Source organism: Leucoraja erinacea, chromosome 20, assembly GCF_028641065.1.
Source record: "Leucoraja erinacea ecotype New England chromosome 20, Leri_hhj_1, whole genome shotgun sequence".
NCBI lineage: Eukaryota > Metazoa > Chordata > Chondrichthyes > Rajiformes > Rajidae > Leucoraja > Leucoraja erinaceus.
The window spans coordinates 18,112,968-18,140,656 of NC_073396.1; the positions used below are offsets into that span (position 1 = coordinate 18,112,968).

At 46.6% G+C, this 27,689-nt stretch overlaps 1 protein-coding gene across 2 annotated transcripts in view; it reads left to right on the forward strand.

Moving 5' to 3' along the window:
* LOC129706860 (protein kinase C beta type) overlaps positions 1–27,689 on the forward strand; it is a 139,152-nt gene that overhangs the window by 76,098 nt on the left and 35,365 nt on the right. For both annotated transcript variants that reach the window (XM_055651441.1, XM_055651439.1), the window contains exons 4-10: positions 10,886–10,997; positions 13,627–13,755; positions 17,107–17,263; positions 18,700–18,834; positions 19,667–19,766; positions 22,796–22,942; positions 24,682–24,855. In XM_055651441.1, the coding sequence (XP_055507416.1) occupies positions 10,886–10,997; positions 13,627–13,755; positions 17,107–17,263; positions 18,700–18,834; positions 19,667–19,766; positions 22,796–22,942; positions 24,682–24,855 (954 nt within the window). The remainder of the gene's footprint in view (positions 1–10,885; positions 10,998–13,626; positions 13,756–17,106; positions 17,264–18,699; positions 18,835–19,666; positions 19,767–22,795; positions 22,943–24,681; positions 24,856–27,689) is intronic.

The following is a 27,689-nucleotide window of genomic DNA, read 5'->3' on the forward strand; positions in this document are numbered from 1 at the left end:
TCCCTTTGTTCATCTGTCCCATTTCCATCTTCCTATCAACGACATGCCCACCCACCTACGTTTCCTCTTCCCTAGCTTAACCTCTGTAACCTCTCCCCTATCCCGCTCCATTTGCCCATCATCTCTCCCTGATCTGGCTCCACTGATGAACTTCCAGGCTCAGTCTCTTCCTGCCCTGCCCCACCTGTCTCCACCTGCCCATCGTTCCCCTCCTCAGCTGGTTCCACCAGTCATCAGCAGCCTTCACCTCACCCCCTCTCCCTCACTTCTTCCTTCCAGCCACTTGCCCTCGACACGATGCAGGGTCTGGACCCACAAATGTTGATGGGCAGGTAGGCTTATAATAGATGTCAGTCGATAGTCTATCTCCTGTGATGGAGATGGTGAGACCAAGAAATGATAGGGAGATGTCAGAGATGGTCCAAGTGAATTTGAGTGCAGGATGGAAATTACTTTTCTGAGGCAGCAAGAAGTATTGATAAAGTCAATGGAGAGAAGTCTAGTCCATACAAATGACTGGGCTACATCTACGACTGTAATTTCTAACGTATTGGACCGAGCTGCTCCCAGAATAAGCTGTGATGCACCCTGACAGTGTGCTTACAGTGGTGCATCTATAGACATTTGTAACAGTCACTAGAGACATGCTGAATTTCCTCTGGCTCCTGAGGATGTAGAGGCGTTAGTTCCTTCTTGGCTGTCACTTTAACGTGAATGGACCACGACAGATGTTTGGTGATATTAACGCCAAGGAATTTGGAGTCACTGAAGCCCTTTACAAAGTGTGAAGCCAATCCACCAGATCTGCTCAGGTACAGTATGAACTTCTATGTGATCAGTACATCGCTTTTGATTTGGAACACTGTTCCTTCCCCTGTATTAGTGGAACAACTCACAGTGAACAGTTCCTCCCCTGTTTATCTTATAGATAACGGGGGATCTTATAGAAACATACAAAATTCTTAAGGGGTTGGACAGGTTCGATCCTGACTATGGGTACTGCCTGTGTGGAGTTTGCATGTTCTCATAGAGTCATATAGCATGGAAACAGACCCTTCAGCCGAACTTCTCCAACTTGTCCCATCTACACAATCCCACCTGCTTAGCCCATATCCCTCTAAACCTGCCCTATCCATGTACCTGTCAAAATGTTGCTTAAACGTTACAATAGTACCTGCTTCAATTACCTCCTCTGGCTGCTCGTTCCATACACCCACCACCCTTTGTGTGAAAATGTTACCCTTCAAGTTCCTATTAAATCTTTCTCCCCTCACCTTAAACCTATGTCCTCTGGTTCTCGATTCCCCCACTCTGGGCAAGAGATTCTGTGCGTCTACCTGATCTATTCCTCTCATGATTTTGTACACCTTTATAAAATCACCCCTTATCTTCCTGCTTCCAAGGCTTCCAAGCATGCTCAACCTCTCCCTATAGCTCAACATGCTCGTAAATCTTCTCTGCACCCTTTACAGTTTGTCGTCATCTTTCCTATAACATGGTTGGTTCCCAGAACTAAACACAAAACTCTAAATGCGGCCTCACTAACATCTTACATAACTGCAACCTGACCTCCCAACGCTATACTCACTACTCTGACTGATACTGTCACCTTCTCCCTGTGACAGAGTGGGTTTCCTGTGGGTGCTCTGGTTTCCTCCCATATCCCAAAGATCTGTGGATTTGGCGGTTAATTGGCCTCTGTTAATTATCCCCAGTGCGCAGGGAGTGGATGAGAAACTGGATAATATTGAACGAGTATAAGCAGGTGTGATCAATGGTCGGTGTGGACTTGGTTCCTGGTTCCATAAATGATTGAAGATCATCAACCTCAATGAAACAGACTTAATGAAATGTCTTCAGTGAGAACTCCCGCAGATGCCACAGGGACCCAGGGGGAAATATTTAGGAACAACCACTCACATGCTACCTCGGTAGTCTGCAACCTGACAACATTCCATGACCATCGAATTCTCCAATTTCAGGAGACCCGCACCCCTTTGTCCCTTTCTCTCTCAGCCTGAACCGCCCAGGACCTTTTACACAGCCCCCATACCCCCGCATCCTATCAGCCAGTTTCTTTCTCCTCCCCCACCCACTTCTCTGTACATCGTCCTCACACTCCTCCCAAATTCCCGTCTCCCCACTCGGCCTCTTCCTCCCAGTGTCCTCGTCTGCCCATCCTGTCTCCGTTACTTGTTCCATGCTTCAGCTTCCTTTTCTAACAGATTCCATCATTAGCGGGACATGGGTCAAACACAGGCAGGTGGGACAAGTGCAGATGGGCTTCTTGGTAGGCATGATGGTGTTGGGCCATAGGGCCTGTTTCGTGATGTATGACTCTGACTCTATGACTCTAACCTCTCCTCGCTTGGATCTACCATCAGCTGTTTGGGCTTGATAGACAGATGAGTGGAGCAAGTGACGAAGGCTAGAGAGGAAAGCGAGGCAAAAGGGAGTAAGATAAGAAAGAAAGAGGAGTGAAATGTTAAACCAGAGGGAGGGATTAGCAGTGGGGCATCCCTAGAGGGGTGGGATAGAAATAAATGGGGTGTGGGTGAGGGTGAGGAATGGGAAAGAGAGAGGGGGAAAGGGAGGGCGTTATTTAAAACTGGATAATTAAATGTTCATAACATTTGATATTTGATAGGTTTGTGCAGGTAGGTTCAAGAACATTCAGGAAGGGAGCTGTTCTTGAACCTAGTGGAACAGGACTTTGGGTGCCTGTGCCGACAGTAGCAGCGAAAAGAGGGCATGGGCCGGAGGGTGAGGGTCCTTGATGATATATGCCACCATCTTACAGACAATAGACAATAGATAATACGTGCAGGAGTAGGCCATTCGAGTCAGCACTGCCATTCAAAGTGGTCATGGCTGATCATCCCCAATCAGTACCCCCGTTCCTGCCTTCTCCCCATATCCCCTGACTCCGTTATCTTTAAGAGCCCTATCTAGCTCTCTCTTGAAAGTATCCAGAGATCCGGCCTCCACCGCCCTCTGATGCAGAGAATTCCACAGACTCACAACTCTCTGTGAGAAAAAGTGTTTCCACGTCTCCGTTCTAAGAACTGCAGCCCCTGGTTCTGGACTCCCCCAACATCGGAAACATGTTTCCTGCCTCAAGCGTGTACAAACCCTTAATAATCTTATATGTTTCAATAAGATACCTCAAGCAGTACCTCATGTAAATGCTTTTTGATGGTGGGGAGGACTATGTGCATGATGGGCTTGCATTCTTGTGCATTGAAATTGCCGAGCCAGGCTACGATGCAACCAGTCAGGATATTTTCTAAAGAGCATCTGTGAAAGTACATATGCTAAGCCCATGACAGGTTATCCTGGATGTTAATGCCTAGGAATTTGAAACAGCTAACTCTTTCTAACACCAATCTTGTACTTCCGGTGGCGCTGGTGCCAGCAGCCTCCACCTACAGCCCGGTATCTTTTTGTTTTTTTTTTGTTTATTTTTTAATGTTAAAAACATTTGATTTAATCTTTTTTTTTGTGTTTTTTTGTGGGGGAAGAGGGCGCGGTGCGGAAGGGAGCCGTCCTTCAGCCGCTTCCTAGTGAGAACGGACTATTATTCGAGTCGCGTCCTCCCCCCCCCCCCCCGAAAAGCGGGCACCTACCGGATTGGGTGCGGCCTTTCCCTGCCGGGATATACCGGAGCTCCAGCAGCGGTGGGACAATAGCTGGAACATCGCGGGCTGGAGATGCCTTACCGGGGGTCGCCATCTGGAGCCCAAAGTGTGCTGGACCTGCTCACCCCCATCAGGAGCTGCGTTTTGCAGAGCTCCCATATTCGCGGGCGGCGCTGATGGACAACGCGGGGTCCTGTGACTCTGCCCAGCTCGGCTGTGGACTCAGGATCGGCAGACTCCGGCAGCGGGAGGCGCCGATCGATCTCCACCGCTGATCAGAAGGTCCGGGCCGCTGAGGAGGAGGATGCTCACCGTCGGGGCTCGTTTAAGCGTTCCACCAGCCCGGCGTGAGGGCCTGAACATCGGGCCACCCGGGGCGGCGACTGCAGGTGCTCGGAAGGCCCCAAGCTACGGATGGACAAACCCTTAAGGCTGGCTACTATGGTGCCGTCCTCACCTACCTCAATTTTATGTTACCTTGTGTTGTGGCTTTTTGTGTTTGGGAGGACTTTGTTAATTTTTAATTCAATTTCAATTTTATTTTTGTTTTTATTTTAATTGCCGAACCATGCTTTATTATTTAACCATTCAGGATATTTTCTATTATTTTTCTTGTGAAAGTTTTTAACGATATGCTGTACGGGAAATTCATTATCGTTGTGTCAAAGTGAGGAAACGACAATAAAAAATTTTCTAACAAGAATACAAGAGTGGAGGCACATGTCTCTGCTCCTGTATCTATGGCTTTTGAGAAGCCCGGTTTGTTTGTATCATCTCACAATTATGGCATCAAGTTGCTGGCTGGTGGCAAATCACTGCTTCTTCATGAATTCCCCTCCCTCTGCCATTTCTAAATCGGTGACATTTTTAATCTGGTCTGTCGACATCTTGGAGTTGTGCTGCGTGGTTTTCACCATCTGTTTCCGCACATCATGGGTGCCGGTGGGGGGGGGGGGGGGGGGGGGTGCTGCTGCTGCTGTGCGGGCGTGTGGGAGGTGGGACTTGTCCTTCAGCTGGTCCCTGTGAAATAAAAATTAACAGCTGAATTTTCATAACCACACAATAAGTATGAACAATTGGTGACAATCTTTGGTGACACAAGGAACTGCTGATGCTGGCTTACAAACAAAGACACAAAGAGTTGGAGTAACGCAGTGAGTCAGTCTTACAGTCTGTGATTGTAGAGCAATAATTTGCTTTCTTTTCAATGCGAAGCAAAAAATAATTCTCAAAACCAACACTGAGTTGTTCCTGTAATATAATTTGAGCACTTCCAATGGTGTGCACTTGTCTGTTGTGGTTGGATGACGGTATTAGCTGTCATCACTCTGGGGCAAACATATGGTTCAATGTGCTTGCAATTTGAATGTACATCTATTGGTGTCCCTAAAAAAGGAAGTAGGCTCTTTAACCCACCATACGCTGACTATCAAGTACCCATTCGTACTAATCCCATCCGCCAGCATTTGGTCTGTAGCCTTCTCTGCCTCAGTGATCCAGGTGCTCATCGAGATGTTTCTTAATTGTTGTGAGAGTCTCTGTCTACACACGTTCTGTATTCCAGATTCCAACCAACCTCTGGATTGATAGATTCTTCCTCTAAATCTTTCCCCCCTTAGTCTAAACATTATCCCGCAGTATATGAATCATTGAGTCATACAGCGTGGAAATAGCCCTTTGGCCCAATTTCCCCCACACCAACCAACATGTCCTATCTACACGTCCCACCTGTCTGCTTTAGGCCCATATGCCTCTAAACCTACCGTATCCAATTTAGACAGGTATATGTTTCTTAAACTTTGTGATAGTGCCTGCCTCAACTACCTCCTCCAGCAGCTTGTTCCTTACACTCACCACCCTTTGAGTAAAAAAACGTTACGCCTGAGGTTCCCATTGAATCTTTTCCGCTCACCATAAACCTATGTCCTCTAGCTCTCGATTCCCCGACACTGGGCAAAAGACTATGCTTTTACCCAATCTATTCCTCTCATGATTTTGTACACCTCTATAAGACCACCCTTCATCCTCCTGCACTCCAAGGAATAAAGCCTGCAGAAATTGTGGATACATTAGTTGTGACCTCTCATAAATCACTAGTCAGAAAAATGGTCCAGGAGACTGGGAAATCGGAAATATAACTCCACTGGTTAAGAAGGTAGCGAGTCAAAAGAAAGGAAATTATAGGTCAGTTATGGGCCGGTCCCACTTAGGCGATTTTTTAGGCAACTACAGGCGACTAGTTTGTCGCCACATGTTCGCCGGTGGTCACCGAGAGTAGTCCCCTTAGTCGTGCAAAAAGTCGCAGCGTCTTTGTGGTCTACCGCTAAATTTTCAACATGTTGTCATTTTTTCGCCGACAGTGGGTTTGATGACAATGAGCGTAGCTTGACTTCTCCTGACGTAGGTGCTGCTTATGGTTGTCGCCAGGATGACGTAGTTTGTCGCCGGTAGTTGCCTAAAAAATTGCCAAGTGGGACAAGACCATTAGTCTGTCTTCGGTGGTTGGTAAGATTACTGAACCAGTGATCTTGGAGTGCATTATTAAGAGGCTTTGGGTTACCTGATAAAATAGGCCGAACATTTTGCCTGACAAATCTGTTAGAATTCTTTGAGGAAGTAGTCAGCAACATAGACAAAGGAGAATCAATGAATGGGATTTACTTGGATTTTCAGAAGGGCAAGGGCTTTGATAAGGTGCCACACGTGAGGCAGCAAAATGAAATAGGATACCATGGTATTGGATGCAAGGTACTAGCATGGATAGAAGATTGGCTGGTGGTGTTCCATAGGGGTTGGTGTTGTGTCTGTTACTTTTCAAGTTATATGTTAATGATATGGATTATGGAATTGATGGCTTTGTGGCCAAGTTTGTTGATGATGCAAAGATAGATGGAGTGGCTGGTAGTGTTGAGGAACCAGGGAGCTTGCAAAAGGACTTGGACAGATTGGCAAGTGGGAAATAGAATACGGCATAGAAAAAAGTGTACAGGCATAGACTACTTTTTAAATATGGAGAATATTAAAAATTCGGAGGTGCAATGGGACTTGGGGTGCTGGTGCAGGATTCCCAAAAGGTTAATTAGTAGATTGAGTCGGTAGTAAGGAAGGCAAATGCAATGTTAGCATTAATTTCAAGAGGACTAGTATATTAAAGCTGGAATGTAATGCTGATACTTTATAAAACACCAATCATGCTACTTTTAGAATATTGTGAGCAATATTGGGCCCCATATCTGAGGAAAGATGTACTGGCATTGGAGAGGGTCCTGAGGAGATTTATGAGAATGATCCCAGGGTTTAGTGGGTTAACATATGAAGAGCGTTTGATGGCTCTGGGCCCGTGCTTGCTGGAGGTTAGAAGGATCGAGTGGGTACTCATTGACACCTACCAATATTAAAAGACCTAGATAGAGTGGATGTGGGGAGGATATTTCCAATAGTGGGGGAGCCTCGGCTCAGAATAAAATAATGTACTGTTAGAATGGAGGTGAGGGGTTTCTTTAGTGTTGTTTTGTGAAATTAATTGCCGCAGACAGCTCTGGAGGCCAAGCCATTGGGTATTTTTAATGCAGAGATTGATAGGTTCTTGATTAGCAAGGGTGTCAAAGGTTATGGGGAGAAGTCAGGAAAATGGGGTTGAGAGGGAAAAATAGATCAGCCATGATTCTGTTCCAATGCCTTAAGGCCTTATTGCCTCAACTACCTTGTCTTGTAGTTCGTTCCATATACCCACCAGAAAACGTTGCCCCCCCCCCCCCCCCCCCCCCCCCATCCTGTTAAATTCTTCTCCACAAATGTTAATTCTGTGTCCTCTGTTTCTTGATTCCCCTAAACAGCATTCACCCTGCCAATTTCCCTCCAAAGGGGGTGGATATGGGACGATTTGACTGGTGAAGGGGTTGTGTTGAAGGTAGCGGAAATCTCAGAGAATGATATGTTGAATGTGGAGGTTGGTGGGGTGAGGGGTAAGGACTACGGGAATTGTATCCGTCTTCCCTCTGTGGGTATGGGGAGCTAATGCAGGACTATGGGATGCAAAGGAGCTGTGGGTGAAGGATCCATCTATGACAGCAGCGGGGAAATCATGGGTACCGATGTATCTGATGCCTTAGAATGGAAAGCCTCATCATGGGAGCAGGCACCCTGGTGGAACAATGAAAGGAAAATAGTGTTATTGCAAGAGGCAGGGTGGGAGGAAGTGGACTCCAGATAACTGTGGGAGTTGATGGGTTTGTGGTAGATGTTGGTCGATAGTCTGTCCCCTGGGATGGTGACAGACAAATCAAGAAAGAGACTGTAAGAAATAGTATGTGTAATGGGTGTGTCTATAGCAGAGGGCAGTATCCGTTCAGCATGGGTGTCAGGGGGGATGGGATTGAGAGGGCAAGATTGATTAGCTATGATTGATTGGTAGAGTGGACTTGATGGGCCGAATGTCCTAATTATGCTCCTGCAACTTATGGAGTTACATTTTGTAAGTGTGCCTATTACTGAGGTCTGGTTCGCGTTATTTGTGGGTGTATTACGGAGGGCGGTACCTATTTGTGTGCCTATTACTTACTTCAATGTGATCCTTCATCAGCCATATCTTCCTATCCCCACTTCTTTCAGCTTTCTGCAGGGCTATCTCTCTCTGCAACGCCTTTGTTCGGCCATCCTTCCCCACCCAACCGTACCCCTCCCCAGACACTTTCCCTTATGACTGCAGGAAATGTAACACCACTTCGTACACCTCCTCTCTCAATCCATTCATGGACCCATCATCTTCCTTCCTTAGCTGGTACCCTCTTATCTCCATTTCACCTATAGCTTTTGCACTATTGTTACCCATCTACCAGTCACCCAATGGGCAAACTGGTAAACATCCAGTTTGCCAGTTTTTGCCTCAACCTTACCTCCGTCTTCCAACGTTCTCTCCTCTACTCCATCAGTCTGGAGAAGGACCCCAACTGGACGGAATTCCAGTTTGTCCATTTCCCTGCACTGATGCTGACTGACTCACTGAGTTTCTCCAGCAGTTAGTTTATGGCCTGGATCTGTGGCTCCTTCAGTCTCAGTGTTTCATTGTGATCTGATATTTACAGCAAAAATGCCCGGATGTACTCAGTGGGTGGAGTAGCACCTGGAGACAGAGATGTTTCGGGGCAAGAGCCTGCTTTAGAACTGAGAACCAAAGGGAAGAAGGGTCTCGACCCGGAACACCGCCTGTTCCTTCGCTCCATAGATACCGCGTTTATCACCCACTGAGCTTCTCCAGCATTTTTGTCTACCGCCAGAGGGAAGATGTCAATATAAAAAAAGGAGAGGGGGAGGGCTGAGAAAGGAACCAGAGGCGGTGGATGAGGGGTGGAAGCAAGCAAACAATGACAGGTGGAGCCAGCGAAGGCTGCAGGTGCTGAAATGTGATAAGTAAGGAGAGTGATAAAGGGAACCATTAGGTGAACCAGAACCAGACAAGGAGAAGGTATTAGATTGTGAATGGATGGAACCAGAAGAGGGAGGATGAAACCAGGTGATGGTATGTGGAGAGGGAACACAAATGTAACATCCAGAGGTGGATCAGACGGAGGGTAAAAGGGAGGGGGTGGATAAAGGTTGCCTGAAACTGGAGAATTCAGTGGGTTGCTCACCCATTGATATTTAAAGCCTTGATTTTTTTCCACTTCACCAAACATCCATCAGAAACTCTCCCTCTCAGTTGGACTGCGACTCACTCCGTTGGATACTCATTGACCTGATAGGTTGACCTTTCCTCCTTGCACACCTGACCTTTGCAGCATTTTTGAAATTACAGTATTTTCATCGCAGTTTAGTTCCTGCAGTTTGGACATGTCGCTCTGAGCGTGTTCTTGATGTCCAGGAGCTAGGCTGGAAAATGTTGTGAGGGATAGTAGGCAATCTCCAGTCAAAGCCGCCCCTGGATCTAGACTTGTTTGTGTCTGTGATGATAAGGAGCATATGTGTAACTCTGATTATATACTCTGTGACTCTGCCAAATAACAAATCTGAGAGTCACTCGGTCTGCAGGACCCGTTGTTCAGGGAATTTCGAGAGAGCTTTTAATAGTCACAGAGCAGATTGGCACTAGAGTTCTGAAGGAATAAAACCACCATTTAAATGTCAGATTCACAAGGAAAACTGTTTAAGCGAAAGGTCGTTCATTACTCTGAGGATCAGTGACAAGTGTTTCATCAAATGATAAACAGACCACATGCACACAAAAACACTCACCCAAACACTCACCCAAACACTCACACTAACACTCACACAAACACTCACACTAACACTCACACTAACACTCACACTCACACTAACACTACACTACACTCACACTAACACTCACACTAACACTCACACTAACACTCACACTCTCACACTAACACTCACACTAACACTCACACTAACACTCACACTAACACTCACACTAACACTCACACTCACACTAACACTCACGCAAACACTCACACTAACACTCACACTAACACTCACACTAACACTCACACTAACACTCACACTAACACTCACACTCACACTAACACTCACACTAACACTCACACTAACACTCACACTAACACTCACACTAACACTCACACAAACACTCACACACTCACACTCACACTAACACTCACACTAACACTCACACTAACACTCACACTAACACTCACACTAACACTCACACAAACACTCACACACTCACACAAATGCATGTACACATACTCACACACACAAATGCACACACATATGTAAATCACAGGTGCAATCAGTCACACGACACACAAATGCACACACACATGAAAATCACAGACATACACACGACACACACACACACACACACACACACACACACACACACACACACACACACACACACACACACACACACACACACACACACACACACACACACACACACACAAATAGACTCACATGATCACACCCTCCCTGCGTCCTCAAAATGTAATAGCATCTGTCTGTGTACCCCTTGCTCTTCTCCTTCATCACCGTATCTATTTAATTGCAACGTCTCCTACGAAGTGGCTGACACAAGGAGCTGTCTGACTCTCCATGGTGAACAGTCTTGTCGCTCTCAGTTCCCCATAGTGATGTCTGCTGTGGTTAGAGGCAGCACAATGAGCTGAATGGGGTTCAAGTGAAGTTGGTGAACAGGGCAGGTTCCTTCCCTTGGGTTATCCCCGCATTGCTTCCTGCCCATTGGTAACCAGATTCCCGGATGTTCTTTATTTCAGGATCCCCGGAACAAGCATGGCTTCAAGACTCACACCTACTCCAGCCCAACGTTCTGCGATCACTGCGGCTCTCTGCTCTATGGCCTGATCCACCAGGGCATGAAATGCGATTGTAAGTAACACAACAGCCTATGCCTGTCATGAGAACAGCTTTACTGTGGTGCAGTCAGATGAAGCAGCACGAGATAGATTTCCAGAGGAGACCTGCTGATATTGATTTAGGGGTGTCACAGAGATGACTGTGATTACTGCCCACTCCTGGTTGCCTGCGAAATGTGGTGATGATCATTCATCTTGAACCACTCATACAGGACAATGGCACTCCAGAGGAAAGGGCAGGGGGATCAGACCATGAGTGAAAGGTTTCATTCCCCAAACATTGTCATGATTTTGCCAATAATCTGACATCTTCACAGACACATTTTTAAACAAATGTAAATCGGAAATAACTGCAGCTGCAGGAAAACTGAAATGAAAGGAGGAAATGCACCGACACACTCAGCAGGTCGGGACCATCATTCTCCCATCTGACCTCCCAGTCCTCTGTTAAAGCTCAGCAAATGTGGGTGGGTATGTCATTTACTGGTGTCAGGGGTTGGGGTGGATGCGTCATAGAACAGTAAATCACAGGGACAGGCCCTTTGGCACACAATGTCTGCAGTGAATGTGATGCCAAACTCATCTGCTCTATCTGCACCTCATCCATATTCCCTCCATATCCATGTGCCTATCTTAAATGCCACAATCATATCTGCTTCCACTGCCACATCTGTAAGCACGTCCCAGGCACCCTGTGTAAAATATTAGCCTCACTCCTCTAAACATTCCCCCTCTCACCTTAAAGTTACACCCAAGGAAAAAAGTTCTGTGTGCCTGCACTTTCTATGCCACTCATAATGTTGTACGTTTCTATCAGGTCTCCACTTAACGTCTGACACCAGCGAAAACAACCCAAGTTTGTCAATCTCTCTTTGGAGTTAATACCCTCTAATTCAGGCAGTATTCTGATACACCCCTTCTACATCCTCTCCAAAGTCTCTCCATTCTTCTTGTAATGGGGCAAGAAGGAACTGCAGATGCTGGAAAATCGAAGGTAAACAAAAGTGCTGGAGAAACTCAGCGGGGTGCGGCAGCATCTATGGAGCGAAGGAAATAGGCAACATTTCAGGCCGAGACTCTTCTATTCAGACTGATGTAGGGTGGGGGGGGGGGGGGGGGGGGGGGGGGGGGGGAGGAGGGGGGGGAGGAAGAAGGAAGGAAGAGGAGGAGCCAGAGGGCTGAGGGAGAGCTGAGAAGGGGAGGAGACAATAAGGGCTACCGGAAATTGGCGAAGTCAATGTTCATGCCGCTGGTTTTTTTTCAGACTGATGAAGGGTGGGGGGGAAGTAGATAGGAAGAGGATTTTTTTCAGACTGATGTAGGGTGGGGTTTTTTCAGACTGATGTAGGGTGGGGCCCGAAATGTTTCGGCCAGAAACGTTGCCTATTTCCTTTGCTCCATAGATGCTGCCACACCCGCTGAGTTTCTCCAGCACTTTTGTCTACCTTTTATAAAGTTGCTATATGCCTTCCTGTGTTTTATACTTTATGCTTTGTGTGATGAAGGCAAGCATGCCATATACCTATTTTATCCAATCCATCTACTTGCGTTGCTAGTTCCACGGAACTATGGACTTGGACCATAATATTCCTTTGTACATCAATGCTGTTAAGGGTTTTACCATTAACTGTATACTTTCCCGATACCTCCTAAATTACAAGACCTCACACTCGGTTGGATTAAACTCCATCTGCCATTTTTCCATCCACATCTGTAACTGATCTAAACGCTGCTGTATACTTTACAGCCTTCCTCACTGTACACAACTCCGCCAATTCTGGTGTCATCTGGTGTCAGATTACTAACCAACCTATCTACATTTACGTTAAAGTCAGGAGTGGGTATGTCACTATCTTGGTCAAGGGATGGGTGTGTCATTACATGTGGTCAAGGGTCAGAGGATGGGGTGTCATTATCTGACATTGGAGATCAGGGGCTGGATGTATCTGGGGTCAGGTGTCAGGGGGTGTTATTATTTTCTGATGTCAGGGTTCAGGATGCATATGTCATTAACTATGGGCAGGGGTCAAAGCGCGTATGTCATTATCAGGGGGTCTGTGTGTGTGTGTGCGTGTTTCATTCTCTGGGGTGGGCGTGTTATTATCTGGTTAAGGGGTGGATATATCGTCAGTGGGTTTATCATCAGTTGTCATGGTGGGGATATCATCAGTGGTCAGGGAGGGTATATATCAGTAGTCAGGGGTGTGTATATAATCAGGGGTCAAAGGGTTGGTGTATCATTATCTGAGTTTAGGGGTGCCTGGTGTAGTCTCTGCCCCTCTCTAGTGTTGAGTGATTTATTCATCTCCTGGTCAGTGCTGATGACACCTTTGAACTGGTCTTGAGACTGTGTTAGCCTTGGTTTAATATCCCATCCAGGCCTTGTATTTGTATCCAGTAGGGTTGTAAATGGTTTAGAGATTTGACCATCCCGGGCTCGCCGTCTGCAGTTGTGACCTCTGCGTGTCAATTCAGAGCAGTTACATCAGAGCTCCCTCTGGTGCACATGTATGCCCCTCACCCTGTTCGCAGAGCGGGTGAGAGTCTGGACTATGTGGCCAGGCAAGGTCGTCACCCTCTGACTGCACCAGGTGACAGGTCCGGCTTACACTGAACTGAGCTTTCGTTGTGTTTCGTTGCAGCCTGCATGATGAACGTCCATAAGCGATGTGTCTCCAATGTGCCCAGTATGTGTGGCATGGACCACACTGAACGACGAGGACGCATTTTCATCAAGGCGGAAATGATCAAGGACTTGCTCACCGTTGTAGGTAAGTGTCACGTCGTTCTGCCAGATTTGTACCCTGCTCACAGGCAAATCCTGACCTTTTCCCACACATTTATGCATGGATTCATGGATTGGATGGAAGTTTCGAGCTGGGCTGTTGTATTCAGTTTTTCCATGGCAGATGGTGTAACATTATCCCTACCTGTGTAGGAAGGAACTGCAGATGCTGGAATACACCAAAGGCACAAAATGCTGGAGTATAGGGCCTGTCCCACTTAGGCTATTTTTTAGGTGACTAGGCTGTTGCCACATGGTCGCCGGGGTATTGCCTGTATGGTCGTGAGTAGTCTCCTCAGTTGCCCAAAGAGTCGTAGCGTCTTTCTGGTCGCCGTCCGATTTTCAACATATTCAAAAAATTTCGCCGACAGTCGGCCACAGTGGGTTGATGCCAATGTGCGTAGTTTAACTTCTCCTGACGTAGGTGCTGTCGTAGGTTGCCGTCAGGTGACATAGGCTGTCGCCGGTGCTGACCGGTGAATTCCATTGGCGACTACCTACGTCAACCTACGTCAACCGGCGACAGGTACTGGCGACTGAATTGTCCAGTTGTCTTCAGTTGTCGCCGACAGGGTCGTAGCTTGTCGCAGCTTGTCGCAGCTTGTCGCGATTGGCGTAGGTTGAGTTCGGTTGGCGTAGGTTGTCAAAGTTGTGGTCGTAGGTGAACATCCTAATAGGTCGCCGGATGTCGGTAGCTTGCCGTTGACTAGGTGGTAGGTTGTTGCAGCTTGCCGTAGACATTGTTGTAGGGGGGGGTCGAAGGGGAGGTCCAGTCGCCAATTTTTTAATGACCTGCTACGACCATGATAGTCACCGACAGTCACCTAAAAAAATCGCCTAAGTGGGACAGGCCCTTAATTCAGCAGAACAGGCAGCATCTAAGGATAGAAGGGATGGGTGACGTTTTAGGTTGAGACCCTGAGGTCTGAAGAAGGGTCTCGACCCAAAACGTCCCCCAATTCCTTCTATCCAGAGATGCTGCCTGTTCTGCTGAGTTACTCCAGCATTTTATGTCTATTATCCCTATCTGTATCATCAACACTATCACTAGAGTACACAAGGAGTTGCGTCATACACCTCTGCCCACCTTTAGTCACTGCATCGCACTGTCCTGCTACTTTGAGATCCTGCGATATCCACATACCGTGAGCGATATCCACAACTCAGGAGCCAGCTCTTGGACAAGGCAGATATGGATGATGAAATTCATTATTGCCTTCAATGTGTCAGCTCAGCCTTTGAACATTAAGAAATCCATAAAGACCCTGGTACAAAGCTCATGATATAGTGGGCAGCAGAGATATTTTCCCTCCTGTGTGCTTCTGAAAGATGGAACCAAAACACTGGAGAGATACCACCAATGTGGGCTCCATGAAACATTCCCAATGCACTATCAGGATAAACAGTGCCCTCTCCTGGCTATGAGTGTCAGCGCTGACTTCTGAGTTACACTCCGTTAGATACGTGAAACATCATTAACAAATGTTAAGCAGATACTTACCAGATGGACAGGGTATAGGATTCAAGGAGGTCCTGATGGGAAAAAGCCATCTCCTCACTGATGGCTGGGAATCTATGGAGAAGGAACATCGAGCGTAGTGTTGAGAACCACAAGGTTTTGTGCCCTGGAGACACACAGACGGTGTTTTTCAGCAAGACAAGGAGAGCACTGTCCCCACATCATGCAGTCGGCAGGAGAGTCTGCAGTTCTCTCACTGCTCTCATCAGCCACATCTAATCCCAGAGAATCAGAGCTGACACTCATCAACTTGGAGTGCGAGGGGCTATCTCGGAAGAGCAATAGCACCACCTGGTGGAGCACGTCCAGAAATACGACTGAGACTTTTGCAGAAACAGTATACAGACTGGTACATGCTGCCTTTGCGAGAGATCGGGAGAAAAGGCAATCACATTTCAACTTTGAAATAGAAACGGATAATGATTTTAAACTCGCCGAAAGCAATACCATCTATACTCAAACCCCCCAAGATGGATTTGATTATCTGGATAAATGATAGACTGATGGTCATCGAATGGTAGATTCAGCAGACCCGTGCGGTGAGCAGTTCCAACATCGGTTTCAAGGCTCTCGAACAACATTTCTCCAGGATAACAAATGACAATTTTTACAAGGAGGTTTATTCTGATTCCAGCATTCCCTACTACGCTCAATGCTCAAAATGGACACAAAATGCTGGAGTAACTCAGCAGGACAGACAGTTTTGGGTCAAGACCGTTCTCGTCCCGAAACGTCACCTATTCCTTCTCTCCAGAGATGCTGCCTGTCCCGCTGAGTTATTCCAGAATTTTGTGTCTATCTTCAGTGTAAATCAGCATCCTCCAACACAAACGTTCAATGCTCCTTCTACACCAGTGCTGCTTCATTGGAAGTTGGAAAGTCAACTGGTCTCATTGTTCCACCTCAGGAGGACTAGCAGATCAGACATGGTTATCATGTGACCAGTACTAAACTAGGTGATCTGTCATTGTCCCATGCTGGTTGTGGGGTCTCAGGTTTTGTAGATTGAGTGCTGGATTTTCCTACATCCTCATGGTGACAGCATTTCACAAACCCATCTCCATCTACTCAAGTACTCTGGGACGTCCCAGTACGAGGTCTCTGGTAAAAATCAGGCAATTCAGAATTTAGGTGAAGTTCAGAGTGTTCCATAGCCTGTTGGTTGTTACAAATAGGTCCTGAACCTGGTCATTGCAGTTTTCAGACTCCTGTACCTTCTTCCCGATGGCAGGAGTAAACTGAGACCATGGCCAGTGTGGTATGGTGATGATATTAGCTACCTTTTTGAGAGAACTAAGCTCTCTGGTCTTTGACATTTCCACCATAGTTCTGATTGCCTATCCTATCTGTGCCTTTATACTACAGCATGGAAATGGGCCCTTCAGCCCACAATGTTTGCGCTGAACCTGATGCCAAGTTAAAGTGATCTCATCTGCCTGTACATGATCCAAATCCCTTTATTCCTTCGACTTCTATGTGCCTTTCTAACAGCCTGTTGAACGCCACTAATTTTATTGACTTCTATCTGGTCTCCCGTCAACCTCTGATGCTCCAAAGAAAACGATCCAAGTTTGTGGAGGAGTTCCTTTAATGTGGTCCTTCTGACATCAGACATGGTGTTTTAATTATAATGGGAGGAACATGGGCTGAAAGGGTATTCAGTATGGGTGGGATGAAAGATCGTGGCATTTCCATGTTGATGTTGGCCAAAGGAATTGTCTCCATTAGCACAAGCTGGGTCATTGGGTGGTGGATGTTCTGCACCATATGATAACCATGCCCACTCTCTGCTTCTTGTCTGTGCCTGTCTCTGTCCAGTGAAAGAAGCCCGGAACCTGGTGCCCATGGACCCCAATGGCCTGTCAGACCCCTACGTGAAGTTGAAGCTGATTCCGGACCCAAAGAGCGAGAGCAAGCAGAAAACCAAGACCATCAAATGCTCTCTCAACCCAACCTGGAACGAGAGTTTCACATTGTAAGGGCCAAACAGATAGAAACGGGTTTAAGATTAAAAAAAGATACAATTGTGTGAGGAGGAATAACTAGCGGGGCTAACGGTGTGTGTGTCCTTGTATTCAATATCTTACCCCACTCCATGTTCCGTAACATCTTTCCAGCTGTTATCAGGCAACTGAATCATCCTACCACAACCAGAGAGCAATGCTGAACTACTATCTAGAAACATAGAAACATAGAAAATAGGTGCAGGAGTAGGCCATTCGGTCCTTCGAGCCTGCACCGCCATTCAATATGATCATGGCTGATCATCCAACTCAGTATCCTGTACCTGCCTTCTCTCCATACCCCCTGATCCCTTTAGCCACAAGGGCCACATCTAACACCCTCTTAAATATAGCCAATGAACTGGCCTCAACTACCTTCTGTGGCAGAGAGTTCCAGAGATTCACCACTCTCTGTGTGAATTTTTTTTTCTCATCTCGGCCCTAAAAGATTTCCCCTTTATCCTCAAACCATGACCCCTTGTCCTGGACTTCCCCAACATCGGGAACAATCTTCCTGCATCTAGCCTGTCCAACACCTTTGATGACCCTTGGACTATACTTGATCGGACTTTGCTAGCTTTACCTTGCATTAAACGTTTTTCCCTCATCATGTATCTATATACCGTAAATGGATCGATTGTACACATGTATTGTCTTTCTGCTGACTAGTTAGCACGCAACAGAACATAAAGCTTTTCACAGTACCTTGGTACATACGACAATATACTGAACTGAATTGATGATTGAAAACAAATTATCTCACCTTAAATATTGGAGGCACGAGAGACTGCAGATGATGAAACCTGTAGCCAAAAAGGAGAGCTGTTGAAGGAAGTCAGATGTAGGAAGGCTGTGTCTGTGGAGGGGAAAGGAAAGCTGCCGTTTCTGGTCAAATCCCTACATCTGGAGGTCCCAATCTGAAGTATCAACTATCCATTTCCCTCCACAGATCCTGTTTGACCCACCGAGACCCTCCAGCAGCTCCCTGAAATACTCACTCCCTCCTGACTGATCCATGTACCTTACACAGGATGGGCTACCTCAACTTGGCCACACTTCTTCTACCAGCTTGGAGCAGGAGCACCCAGGAACACTGCTTCCTTTCAGCTCCTCTCCAAGCTCCAGTCCCACAAGTGTAGCTTGGATCCTTTATTGTCTGTCCTAACCCTCTGAGCATGGCTGCGTCAGTCATGGCCCAGGTGCCTGCCCTAGAGATGGGCCAACCTCAGCCCAATAACTAAACTCTGCCTCAGCTGCACCCAAAGGGAGCTTGTTCACAAATGTTGCCGAGGGATGCTCTCCATGTTGTGGGAGGCAGCTGTGCTCTGGATCTTTGCTCCTATGTGTGGTTGCTGCAGTGATCCCTTAGCTGCTAACTCTTGGTGTTCATGTCCTTCTCCCCCTACAGCAATCTGAAGGATTCTGACAAGGATCGGAGGCTTTCCATTGGAATATGGGACTGGGACCTAACCAGCAGGAATGATTTCATGGGATCGCTCTCTTTTGGCATCTCGGAGCTGCAGAAAGCAGGGGTCAATAGCTGGTGAGTGGAGGATGTTGTTGTTCTTCTCTGACAGCCCCCCTGTCAGGCAGCTGCATAGCCTCTCATGCTCAGGTGCTGAAATGAGGGATGATTCTGATTATAAACATGTCAAGTCTCCAGACATCCAAATGCCCAGTGCGTGTTGTGAAGGCCCTTGAGATCCCTGCTCATGGATCTGCTCGCTCAAACTAACCTCAGCGGAGCAGAAAGCCATTTGGTCCCTCGGGAGAGTTCTGCCAGGATCAGGGCCTCAGCTCCATCTGCCTGCCGTTGTTCAATCTCCATGATGTCAATGCAGATCTCATGTTTATGTGGATTGAGTGCAATGGGATAGCGCCATGCCCCAGAATGTTAAGGGAACAGTTATGAAATGATGCCATTGCCTTGCTTCGTTGTGTCTATTGTACCATCATGTGGCATTCTGTATGGGGGAGGCAGGAGAATGGGGTTGAGATGACAAAATAGATCCGCCATGATTGAATGGTGGAGTAGACTCTGTGGGCTGAATGGCCTAATTCTACTATGTCCTATGGTTTCAGCCAACCCGGTGGGCTGACCAAGTTATCAGTCCTTCCAGTGGGTGGACCATGCTGGCAGAGCGGAGCCAGGTTCCCTGGTGCCTGACACTGTCTCTGGTGAGGCTGAGTGGTGGAGATGGATTCTCGCGCTGTTCACTGGGAACTGACCGGGAAATGCGGGGTTAAAACCTGAACTGGTCAGCTGTGGTGCTCTCTCCTCCCTTGACCAGCGCTTCAAGCACACTGCTATACATTGGGGCTGGAGCTGTGATAACAGACTGGTGACGCTGAACGTGTCATCGTTCCTTGTGCAGGTACAAGTTGTTGAGCCAAGAGGAAGGGGAATATTATAACGTCCCAGTGCCCCCCGAAGAGGATGTTGAAGGAAATGAGGATCTCAGGCAGAAATTTGAGGTAAGTGAACTGAATTCATTTGGAGTTGGAATAATAATACTGGAATCATAAGGAGCTACAAGCCTGACCACTATCCCAGATTCTCTGGATTCAGCTTCCACCCCATTCCAGCCACTAGTTTGGGTTTCTCCTTGTAATTTGCTGTCAGCTAACATCAAGTCCTGGATTAGAATCCCACTTTAATTAATTCCCAGATAGCGATTCATTCACGTACAGCCTCCCCAAACCCCTCAGGCTGTGATTCATTCTGGGTTCTCCACACTCTATATATGTATCCTTAACCTGGGTTTCTCATTCACTCATGATGTCAGGACTTTCCTGTGATGTCAGGACTTTCATATGAAGAAAGACTGGATAGACTCGGCTTGTACTCGCTAGAATTTAGAAGATTGAGGGGGGATCTTATAGAAACTTACAAAATTCTTAAGGGGTTGGAAAGGCTAGATGCAGGAAGATTGTTCCCGATGTTGGGGAAGTTCAGAACAAGGGGTCACAGTTTAAGGATAAGGGGGAAATCTTTTAGGACCGAGATGAGAAAAAACATTTTTCACACAGAATGGTAAATCTCTGGAATTCTCTGCCAAAGAAGGTAGTTGAGGCCAGTTCATTGGCTATATTTAAGAGGGAGTTAGATGTGGGCCTTGTGGCTAAAGGGATCAGGGGGTATGCAGGGGCGGATTAAGGCTCACTGGTGCCCTAAGCACTGACCAATCTTGGTGCCCCCCTCCTTTCCACACTGATCCAGTCCATTTTAGTTGTTGACATGTCTGACCAGATATACAATGCAGGTTGCAGCGGTACAAAAATGTATTCATATGATAACACAATATACTGTACAAACTAAGCCAAGCTTGGGCTACATAAAGTTCTACAAAAATGCAATACAACATCTATTTTAATATTTCACAAGTTAAATGTATCAAAGTTCCAATATTCATGACCTGAAAGGCATTTTTCTACATTTCATTTTTGCAAAATCACTGATAACATCCTCGAAATTAATACTTCTCAGAATGTCTGCTTGAATTATTAATATACACAGTGAGTCGAGTCTTTCTTGAAGCATAACTGATCTATTTGGGTTTTTTATACGTTTCAGTTGTGAGAAAGACCTCTCTGTTGTGCAGTTGGTGACCATTAATGTTAAAAATATTCTTAAGGCAATTTCATCATTTGGAAAGGCACTCTCTAGTTTGTCTTCTGTAATTGTGTTGTAAAGTTCCATGTGAGTGAAAGATGTTTTCTTGGTTGTTTTAAACTTATGAAGAACATATGAATGGAACTGCTGAAGCTCTGTAGACAAAGTGTTGTTCATGTCATCTGGATAAACATCAATGAGTGTCTGACAATTCTTTGAGTACCTTTCACTTTCTGATAATTGGGAATTAGCACCTTGTTGGGTGGCATTAGGAACATGTGTCAGACAAGAGAATCTGTCTGTTACACAGAAAAGCTGGAGAAACTCAGCGGGTGCAGCAGCATCTATGGAGCGAAGGAAATAGGCAACGTTTCGGGCCGAAACCCTTCTTCAGACTGATCGGGGGTGGGGGGGGGTGGGGACAAGAAAGGGAAAAGGAGGAGTAGCCAGAAGGCTGGAGGGTGGGAGGAGACAGCAGGGGAGCTGAGGAAGGGGAGGAGACAGCAAGGACTAACAGAATTGGGAGAATTCGATGTTCATGCCCCGGGGGTGTAGACTCCCCAAACGGAATATGAGGTGCTGTTCCTCCAATTTCCGGTGCTGCTCGCTGTGGCCATGGAGGAGACCCAGGACAGAGAGGTCGGAGGCGGAGTGGGAGGGGGAGTTGAAGTGCTGAGCCACCGGGAGGTCAGCTTGGTTATTGCGGACCGAGCGGAGGTGTTCGGCGAAACGATCGCCCAACCTCCGCTTGGTCTCACCGATATAGATCTGCTGACATCTAGAGCAGCGGACGCAATAGATGAGGTTGGATGAACATCGAATTCTCCCAATTCTGTTAGTCCTTGCTGTCTCCTCCCCTTCCTCAGCTCCCCTGCTGTCTCCTCCCACCCTCCAGCCTTCTGGCTACTCCTCCTTTTCCCTTTCTTGTCCCCACCCACCCCCACCCCCGATCAGTCTGAAGAAGGGTTTCGGCCCGAAACGTTGCCTATTTCCTTCGCTCCATAGATGCTGCTGCACCCGCTGAGTTTCTCCAGCTTTTCTGTGTAACCTTCGATTCTCCAGCATCTGCAGTTCCCTCTTAAACAAGAGAATCTGTCTGCTATTTCAGTGTAACACCTTTCGTCTCCTCATTTCCGTTTCTAACTTTTCAACAATTACATAAAAAGAGATACGGATTTTTTTACAAATCTTCATTCGTTTTTTTTTCTTTTCACCCTTTTCCCAACTTTGGGGTGCCCCCTTTGGCCCTGGTGCCCTAAGCACGTGCTTAGTCTGCTTAATGGTTAATCCGCCCCTGGGGGTATGGAGAGAAGGCAGGTACAGGATACTGAGTTGGATGATCAGCCATGATCGTATTGAATGGCGGTGCAGGCTCGAAGGGCCGAATGGCCTACTCCTGCGCCTATTTTCTATGTTTCTATGACTGCCATCCATAAACCCCCTGTGTTCACTCCCATTAGCTATCACTCAATATGGGACCTGTGAAAAAAGTCAATGGGGAAAATCATCCTTCACTTAGATTCAGAGTGTCTGCTGTTTTCTGTGTAAACTGGCAGAACTTTAATAGTCTTGAGCCAACCTGGTACTATGCATCCCACCTGGATTTCTCAATTAAAATCCAATTTTTTGAGCTGTGCCTGGGTAACTGTTCTCCAAATAACTACCTTTGATTGGGTTCTGCCCTACAATACACAGGCATTCTCTCACACTCACACTTACTCTCACATTCACACACACACACACTGAATTGAACCTAAGTATCCAGCATGCCCTGCTGTGTCACCCTATCCACTCCACAGCCCCTTATCTTTGGCCTTGTTGTCATTCTCAGTTCTCAGGCTGTAAGCCACTGCTCGAGTTTTATTTCCAATGATGTTCTGTCTTTTTCCAGAGAGCCAGAATTGGGCCAGGATCAAAGGCAGCAGAGGAAATGAAATCCAACTCGTGGTCGAAGATCGACAATAATGGCAATCGAGACCGGATGAAGCTGGCCGATTTCAACTTTTTGATGGTGCTTGGAAAGGGCAGCTTTGGGAAGGTAGGAGTGGCTGGCAACACTCGGTGTTTGTTGAGGCGGTCTGCATAATCCCTGCTGACAGTGTAGGAAGCAGTGAAGGGTACTAAATTGATTGAGTTTTTTGTGGACGTAACAATAGAAATTAATGAAGGTAAGGCAATGGATGTTGTATACATGGAGTTTAGTAAGGCTTTTGATGGCAGGCTGATCCAGAAGTTAATATGCACGCAGTTCACACTGACTGTGGACTGTTGGTCAGGAAGTTGAGGATCCAGTTGCACTGTTGAGTGCTGACTCCAAGTTCCACAAGTTTGGAGCTAAGCTTGGATAGGATAATGGTATTGAAAGCAGACCTGTAGTCTACGAATAGAAGTCCAGACGTAGGCCTATCTCTTATTCAGGTGTTCCAGGGATGAGATCCCTGGTGAGTAAGTTTAGCAAATAACAGATGAAGTTAAATCCAAGCAAGTGTGAGGCGTCGTACTTTGGGAGGTTGAATGTAAGGGGAGAGTATATGGTTAATGGCAAGACCCTTAACAGCATTGATGTGCAGGGGGATCTTGCAATCCAAGTTCAACAGCACGTTGAAAAGGAGATAAAGAAGACTTATGGTATACTTGCCTTCATTGCTAGTGGCATTGAGTATAAGAGTCAAGAAGTCATGCTATAGAAGCTCTATAGGACTCTGCATAGGCTACATTTGGAGTATTGTGTGCAGTTCTAATCACCCATTAAACGATAGAAGTGGAGACTTTGGGGGAGGGGTGAAAACAAGTATGATCAAGTTAAAGGGTTTAGAGTTGTGTTTTGCCAGAGCACGAATCAGCCCAACCATTAATCTCTCAGCTGGGTGTGATATATCCTAAGGCGTTACTTTGGAAAAAGTGAGGTGGAATTATCGGTGAATTCCTGGTCAATATTATTGATCAGTCACTGCACTAAATAGACTGATTATCTGTTCATTCACCTCCTTCCTGTTAAGTGTTTGCTCCACTCCGGCTGGCTGTCCCACTGCCTCTAACACGACCAAGGCTGCACCTCAACGGGATATTTTGGGTTCTTGGGGAGCCCACTGGTGTCAAAAACAAATCAAGTTCCTTATCTTCCATACCCTGTAATCCGCGATCCTTCCATGGTGCTTTCATTGCTCAGGTCAGATCCCCGGGATGGCTAGTGTACTGCCAAATGTAGTGTGGGTCTGATGGTTCCAATCCAGCCTTTGGTTTCCACTGTGGCAACCTTGGAAGAAAGGAAATCACTGCGGATGATATTTCTTCCGACTTTGCATAAAAACAAATCAGTCGGGATTTCTGAACCTATATAGCATCTGTGCTGGAAGACTTTGCCAAGATGATTGTTGAGTGAAAGTGATGTTGTTGTCAGCTGTAGTGTTTTCTGCTGCCCAATATCTTGCTGACAGTCAGGGCTTTGAATTACACTGAACCTAGGCTTTCATGATCTCCTTTCTAAAAGTGAGTCCCTTTTCTTCTAAGGTTTGCCCTCTAGTCCAGGTCTCTTCCTCCAGTGGAAACATCTTCATCTCTATGTTGAATGTTTGATCTGCCCCGGTGTTTGGGGTGAGGACGGACAAGTCAGAAAAACAAACAACCTGCTAGTTCCAATTTCACATAACACCTCTCCACTTTGAGATTATCTGGACCTGTGGCTCTGAGGTGGGAGTGGAACAATAACCATTTCAGTCTCTCCCCGGTATTGGAAGGTTGCAGTATCCACCAGTATGTTCTGTCTGTGCTCTGCAGGTGATGCTGGCAGAGAGAAAAGGCACGGACGAACTGTATGCCATCAAGATCCTGAAGAAGGATGTGGTAATCCAGGATGATGATGTGGAGTGTACCATGGTGGAGAAGAGAGTTTTAGCTGCTCCTGGGAAGCCACAGTTCCTGACCCAACTCCACTCCTGCTTCCAGACCATGGTAAGTTGGGGAGAGTGCAGGAAGCAGATCTGTTGTCAGTGCTTTCCCCAAGTCACAGTGATAGAGCACGGAAACAAGCCCTTCGGCCCAACTAGACCATGCTGACCAAGATGCCCCATCTATCTGAGTCCCGCCTGCCTGTGTCTGGCACACATCCCTCTAAACTTATCTTATCCATGTACCTGTCCACAATTCTTTTAAATATTGTTGTAGTACCTGCCTCAACAATGCCCGCTGGCTGCTCATTCCATATACCCACCACCCTCTTTGTGAAGAAGTTGCCCCTCAGGTTTCTAGTCACACTGCAGCTTATTCCCTCTCAAATTCAGGTGAACTCCCTTTTGATTTTTGTGCCACATGCCTTCATGAGTGGGCATTCACAAGACATGTTCATCTACCAGTACTTATTGGAGGTGTGGTAGCACCAGGAGGAAACTCACCCAAGAACATGAAAACACCACACAGACAACGCCTGAGGTCAGGATTGAACCAGGATCCTCAGAGATACAAGGATCAGCACTAACTGCAACACATTCTCCCTCATTGACTAGCGTCCAAGTAGTTATCACCTCACAGCACAAGTAGTTGCATAAATACACAAAAAAGCTGGAGAAACTCAGTGAGTGCAGCAGCATCTATGGAGCGAAGGAAATAGGCAATGTTTTGGGCCAAACCCCAGGGTTTTGGCCCGAAACGTTGCCTATTTCCTTCGCTCCATAGATGCTGCTGCACCCGCTGAGTTTCTCCAGCTTTTTTGTGTACCTTCGATTTTCCAGCATCTGCAGTTCCTTCTTAAACACTAGTGGCATAAATATATTATCTCCTTCCAGGAAACTAACAGAAGCTGGAGAACAGACGTAGCAGACCGAGAGCAAACACATTAGTTGTGTGTCCCTAGAGTGATGGCAGTCAGGGAGATTGGGCTCAATTATATATCACACATGACGGAGCCTCAGTAATCGGCAGAGAATAGTTGGAAAGCCTCGGCAATTGTGCATGGCACTGACCTCATTCCTGCCCCCTGCCCCATGTCACGGACACATGCCGGGATTTGGGATGAGGAAAAATGGACTGTTTGCCTGTGATGTTCATTCTGTATAGGGATCGTTATTCTTCCTTTGCGATCAAGACTCTGATCAATCAGAACCTATAAGTCCTATAGGTCACACCATTGAGTCTACTCCGCCATTCAATCATGGCTGATCTACTGTCTCTCAACCCCATTCTCCTGCCTTCTCCCCATAACCCTTGACACCCTTCCTAATCAAGAATCCCCAATGACTTGCCTTCCACAGCCGTCAGTGGCAGAAGCAGACAACCTGCTAGTTTCTAACTTGAGAATGAAGCCATCAAAATTAACACAGAGAGTTGTTCAAGAACCCCTTCATCATCATCAGAGAAACTAACAAGAGAAGAAGGTCCTGTAGCTGCGTTTAGTGCATCAGGTCTCGGCTGATTTCAGTGTACATCACAACTGAGTGGGACAGGGATAGCCAAGTTTCTTGCACTGATAAAAATACAACTCGACAGTCGCCAGCAACCCAAACACAGACGAGCCACTTGTAAAATGTGAACATGTAGCTGACCTCAGAGTCCCAATAAAATTGCTTCAGTTGCAACGTGAGTAGCCTATTTATTGTCAATAGTTATTTAGTTTAGTTTAGAGATACAGGCTGGAAACAGGCCCTTCGGCCCACCAAATCCGTGCCGACCAGTGATCCCCACAAACCTATACTATCCGACAATTTACAATTGAACCAAGCCAATTAACCTACACACCTGTACGTCTTTAGAGTCTATTGCTGACATTATATGCTGGCATTATTATACGGCAGCTTAGTAAATGGAAACTCAACGTCTCATTACATTAGAAATGCAGCTAAACAGCTCCAAATCAATCCACTTAAATCAACTGTGAAATGACCTTGAACAATCCCCACACCCTCGTGACATGGCCTTGGCAATTAATTAATCCATTACATTGAAACACAGGAAACAGGACAGGCAAAGGCCCTTTAGCCCTTCGAGGCTGCTGTACCGTTCAACGTGTTCATTCAAATTCAGTCCCCTATTCCAGTTTTCTCCCTGTATCTCTTCATCTCTCCCTTGGATAATATTTGACTCCTCCCTGAACACATTTAATGCTTTGGCCTCAATAGCTTTCGGTGATAGGAAATTCCACAAGTTCATCAATCACTAAGAGAAAGGATTTCTCCTCATTTGTTCTCAGAGCCTGCCCTGTATCCTTAACCTATTATTCCTGTATCTGGTCCCCCCCCCCCCCCCCCCCCCCCCCCCCCCCCCCTTCCCCCGGCCATTGGAAATATCCTCCCTACATCCAGTCTGTTCTATTGGCTCAATCCTAGACTTGTCGCAGTATGTCTCAGGGGCGTGGTGTCTCGCTGAAAAACCCAGTTGTCTATCTGGCAAAGCAAGAGGTCCTGAACTTAAACATTGCAATACCCCTGTATAATATTTGAAAGATCAGGGTTTGAGGGCAATGGCGAACAGGAACTGAAGAGTTGATGAGGCCTGGGGCAGATCAGCCCTGATCATGTTGAAGGGTAGGGCAGGATTGAGGGGCCTAGTGGCCTATTCCTGGTGGATTCTGAACTCCTAAGTATATATATCCAACTTCATTAGCCACAAGTGATAGGCCAATCCTCTTGTTCCTGGTATTAGCCTGGTGAATCTCCTTTGGACTTCCCCCAATGCCAATGTATCTAATCCTATGTAAGGGGACCAAAACTGTGCTCAGTTATCCAGGGGTGGGCTGACAAACAACACTTCCTCATTTTTATACTGCAACACATTAATGTTCAATTTGTAATATA